General features: G+C 39.9%; 1 protein-coding gene across 1 annotated transcript in view; it reads left to right on the forward strand.

The window, feature by feature from the left end:
- The window catches only part of Bmx (BMX non-receptor tyrosine kinase), a 49,781-nt gene that overhangs the window by 18,175 nt on the left and 26,186 nt on the right, over positions 1 to 5,420 (forward strand). The window contains exons 7-8 of the mRNA XM_048796370.1: positions 400 to 575; positions 4,820 to 4,892. Of these exons, the coding sequence (XP_048652327.1) occupies positions 400 to 575; positions 4,820 to 4,892 (249 nt within the window). The remainder of the gene's footprint in view (positions 1 to 399; positions 576 to 4,819; positions 4,893 to 5,420) is intronic.

Below are 5,420 nucleotides of genomic sequence, written 5' to 3' on the forward strand. Positions count from 1 at the left end.
TATATATATGTGTGTGTGTGTGTGTGTGTGTGTGTGTGTGTGTGTGTAATCTCTGGTTCATAGAGTGTGTCTGTGTGTGTATAATTTCTGGGTCATAGAGTATATGTGCATGTATGTGTGTGTGCATGTCCATAATTGCTGGGTCATAGAGTATATGCACATCCATCTTTAGTGCATTCAGCAAATAAGTTTCCAATGTGTTTTTACCACTTTATACTCCAACCAGCAAAAGTATACGTTACGGTCGCTCCATATCCTTAACAATACTTACTATGCCCCTCTTCCTCCCTTCCTCCCCTCTTTCCTTCTAATTTAAGAGCTGATATACTTTAGTTGTTAGTTCCTAGTTCCTGAATCTGTGCCTCACCACGATGTAGTAAAATCTCCTGTTCTTCAAAGCTAAAGATTCCTCGGGCAGTTCCTATTCTCAAAATGGATGCACCGTCTTCAAGTATTACTCTACCTCAATATGACGTTGATGCAAAGAAAAACTTCAGTTCCCAGCCAAATGTCAACATGCGATATATTCCAAGGGAAGACTGCCCTGACTGGTGGCAAGTAAGAAAACTGAAAAGGTAAACCTCAGCTTTTGGGCTGTCTGCTCAGCATGTAGATAATGTCCCCATGATCCCACTGCCTTGGACCTCACCCTCAAAACCGTTGATACAGGCTTTAGCTGAGATAGGGCTGTCTACTCAGAAAATGTTCAGTACTTGAACTAGAAAACTGGGGAAGCGTGTGGTTCTTCTGGGATTGAGCAGCATAGACTTGCCGTTTATATTATCTTATTTAATGTTTTAAGTGATATTTAAGCATTTGATTCCCTTCTGTTCCCACTTCTTCCAAAGAACTGCACATTTCACACACAGAATCTTTAAAATATGTTCTCTATATGAAAGATGGCTTAGAAGGAGCTTACTTGATTAGTCTTTTCAAGCTTTTCAGCCTAAAGTTTCTATCTAAATACCTTGAAGGTATATAAATTGTATATATCTCCAGGGTCTGGCACTGCGTCTGGACCAATTTGATGCTCAATAAATATTAAATTAAATCATAAGATGATCATGGAGAAAGGGTCATGCAATTTCTCTGTTTTTGTTTTTGTTTTTGATGAGTTAACATCAGATTATTTATTTTGCTTACACAAAATAAGGACAAGGGAACTTCATTATTTCGCCAGTTGAGAATGGCTGTTCTCCCTCCAATCCAGATTTCTCTTGGAGGACCAGATGTGTCAGCTTGGTTTGAATGACTCCATGTTTTGTTTTGTTTTTTTTTTTCCCCTGGAATATTGTCTCGTTGAAAAACTGGCTTCACAAAGAAGGTGGCAGCAGGAAAATTTCAGAATCCAAAGCTTAAAAATAAGTCTTGGGCAGTGTGGGGTTATTTTCTGTCTCTGGGGGGGATCATCCAGTGTCCGAGGCCTGGGGACAGAGGGAAAGTCCCCAGCCACCCATCTAGGAGATGTCACTCTCAGTAACGTCTGGTGTCCTGACCTGTGCTTGCCCAGGATGACGGTGGGTAAGGAGCAGCAGGTCACAGGGGTCCCCTACCCTCTGGGAGACAGAGCTCTCCCTGGGCGGACCCCGGGGCTGAGGGTCAGCAGCCAGGGGAGAATCAATGACTGTCTCTGCCTGTGGTCCCTGAGGTCCTGGGGCAGGGATGCAGGAAGCAGCCAATGTCACAAGATGTCCCCGTCCCCAGCCAGGCTGGGTGCCTGGCTAAGCCAGGAGAAAGACGGTGTCCCTCCTCAGGGTCTGGCCCCTGCCCCTGGTCTCACTTCCTCCCCGGCACTTCCTGGAAGGGGAGGAAGTGACACCCAGGGGAAGGCCGGGAAGTGAGGCCACCGTCACATTCAAGTTCAAGGTGTGACAGCTCAGTCTGCCTCCCAACAGGCCCCATATTCGGCTCCCCTTCATGGGCCATGTCCCTTCTGAGAGTCACACCCTGCCCTTTATAGGCACAAGGACCTAGAAGTTTCAGGGACCCGTCCATATTTAGGCCCTCGGATCTGGAAGTTCCTCGGGCATCCATGTTTAGGCCCCCAGACCTCAGGGGCACGTCCATGTTTAGGCCCCTGAATCCGGAAGTTCCTCGGGTGCACATCCATGTTTAGGCCACCGGATCCGGAAGTTCCTCAGGCGCACGTTCATGTTTAAGGCCCAGGATCCGGAAGTTCGTCGGGTGCACATCCATGTTTAAGCTTCCGGGTCGGAAGTTCTTGTTTTTGTTTTTAAAGAAACTTAAAATTTTTTTTTTTTTGGTACTCAGGGGCACTCGACCACTGAGCCCCATCCCCAGCCCTATTTTGTATTTTATTTAGAGACAGGGTCTCAACTCAGTTGCTTAGCACCTCACTTTTGCTGAGGCTGGCTTTGAACTTATAATTCTCCTGTCTCAGCCTCCCAAGCTGCTGGAATCACAGGCATGCACCACCACACCTAGCCATGACTTCCCTTTCTTATTTGCTGCCTCAGACTTCCTGCCCATCACATTGCCCACTGCCTGCCATCTTTTCATCCAGTTGTGAGCCTCCATACAGGGTACCCATGTCTGTCTTTCCCCACAGTGATGCAGATAATCTCTCTGACTTATCTTTGTCTCTTTGTTTTCTCCCTTGTCTTCTTATTTATTCCTCTATTCTTTCCATGCTCATTATTTTTTATCTAAAGCAAATGTCTCACTGTACCAATGATGCAGCCACAAGGCCATATGGAATTTGAAAATCTGTAAGTGGATTCTTCTAGTTTGTTGTTGTTGTTTTGTTTTTTAAATATAATAAGCTGTGGTCCCTTTCATTTTAAAGTGGAACTAGTATCCAAGTGTATTAATCCATACTTGGTACCTGAGGGAAAAGGCTGCATTTATTTGCTTGTAGCCCAATGTTCCTATAGAAGGAGATGATCAACAAGCCCAGATCCAAGGACAGTGAATGTCATGTTAAGTTTTTCCAGGTCACCTCCCTGATAGAAGGCTCAGTGATTTCCTGAGGGAGGTATGTGGTGAAAATGACTGTACAATTTTCACATTTTCATAAATTGCCAGATCCTATCTGCATTTCAAAAGTTGACATTTTGTTCAAAGGTGTTTTTTTTTAGCATTAATTAATATTTCAATAAAGAACTATTTATCTTGAATACTAAGTTTTTGACATGTACCCTTACATTTTGAACCACCTTTAATTCTGACCCTGGATTTGCCCTAGACCTTCAGAAAGCTAATTTTTTATACAAAGGATTGGTCACTCACATCTTAGCATGGGCTACATTACATCTATGAGTGAATTAGAATACTTTAATACTTGTTAAAAGGTCTTCATGGAGCTTGAATTTTTAAAATTCAAATGTATATTCCTCTAAGTGTTTTCTGTGTACATGCTAAAATATGTATATCTTATAATTATTATATATATTTAAAAATATATATATATATATATATTTTAACCAAAGCAGATTCCCACTGCTCAGTCTTCTTTGCCCTTTGTTCTTTTTTTTAAAAAGTATTTTTTAATTGTAGATGGACACAATATGTTTATTTTATTTATTTATTTATATGTGGTGCTGAGCATCGAACCTAGTGCCTCACACATGCTAGGCAAGTGCTCTGCCACTGATCCACAACCCCAGCCCCTGCCCTTTGTTCTTTTCACTTGACATCTGACATTTTTTTCCCATCTGAACACATGAAGATATACTTAATTTTTAAATTTTATTTCAATTTTTAATTGTGGTAAAATACACATTTATCACAATCAGTCATTTTTTACATGCATAGTTCAGTAGTGTTCAGTACATTCACATTGTTGGAAATCTACCTGATTATTTTTAATGTCTATAAAGTACTCCTTTATATGGATAAACCAAAGTGATGTACTATTGATTGCTACTCTACACAAACTCTTCAAAACAAGAAGGCTAAATAAATTGCTTACCCTTTATATTTTTTATTTATATTTATTTTTTAGTTGTAGGTGGACACACAATATCTTTATTTCATTTTTATGTGGTGCTGAGGATTGAACCCAGTGCCTCATGGGTGCTAGGCGAGCACTCTACTACTGAGCCACAACCCCAGCCCTGCCTAGCCTTTTTAAATAAAGACTTTTCTTATGAAGAGTTAAAGCTGAAAGGTCATTCTGGTGGGCCAGGTTCTGTGGGAAGGTGGGAGGGAGGCATTGCAGTGTTTAAGGGCTTTCTCTAGACATTCTTTGAGATGGAGCCAGAAGAGCATTTCCTTGCCAATGAAATGTGGTTTTGAAAAAGAGCCTGGTCTATGAAAGCAAACAGGAAATAGGTCCTACATTCCAGATAAAACAGTGTTGGGGCTTTGGGAGGAAGGCACTTCCTCAGTCTCACCCAAATTGAAGGGATAAAATGATGGGTGGTAGAGGATGAAAATCCTGTTTATCCATTTATGTCCACATAGAGTTCACAGTTTAGCATTTTGAAGACTTTTGATTATAATCATGACAACAAAGAGGAGAATAGCTTATTTTAAATATATAAGTGACAGAATGCTTACATATCCATAAGAAAATCAGAGCAAACCTAGGTCAAATGATTTATTAATCCAGGTTTGTTATTATTTGGGGTCATTATAAGCCATTATTATATAGGCACATTGCCAAGCTACTGCTTCTTATTGAAGTCCCTGAAAAGACCACTGGGAAAGTAATTAGTTAGCTTAAGTTTCCAAACCAAATGAAATGTGTGGGTCTAAATGTCAAGTAAAGCTAAATCATATTTGAACAGAATTACTTTTGTCATTTAAGATGTATAAGTATGCATAAATTTATAAACTTATGAAACATCTTTTGCAGCAGTGAAGATGTTGCATGCAGTTATCAGATGGAAAGAAATATTGTAAATCACAGCACCTCAAAGATATCATGGTAAATCAAATGTAGATATTAATTTATATCCAGGATTGGCTTCCATTTGTAGGAAAGCTAACCAAATTTGCAATAATTTTGCAACTAGGCTTTATGTATAAGATGAAGATAAATCAGAAATGTCCATGTAGTTTGTCTCTCTGAACTCTTAGGTGGGTCTGAATCCATGGTTTGTGGGTTACAGTTCTCACACTGATTTCTCTTAGCCAATCTTCATGACATACTCTGGTGTTAGCATGAACATTAATCTAGCTGATTCAGGCATCTCTAGCAGGAGGGAAACCAACCTGGAATTGATTTACTCTTCCCTAAGAATAGCTCAAGACGCAGCCCAAATTGTTTTTTAACTTCATATTATCCCCTGAAGGGGATGTATTTCATGAGCTCACTATTTTGAAAAAAATCAAAGCATGTTATATGGAAATATCACAATGAAACCCATGAATTTGAATTTGTACAATTAATTTTTACTAATAATTATAGTTTAAAAAGGAGAGAATGTTTTTTTTTTTTTTTTTTTTTTTTTTTT

This window comes from Marmota marmota, unplaced genomic scaffold, assembly GCF_001458135.2.
Source record: "Marmota marmota marmota unplaced genomic scaffold, marMar, whole genome shotgun sequence".
Taxonomy (NCBI): Eukaryota; Metazoa; Chordata; class Mammalia; order Rodentia; family Sciuridae; genus Marmota; species Marmota marmota.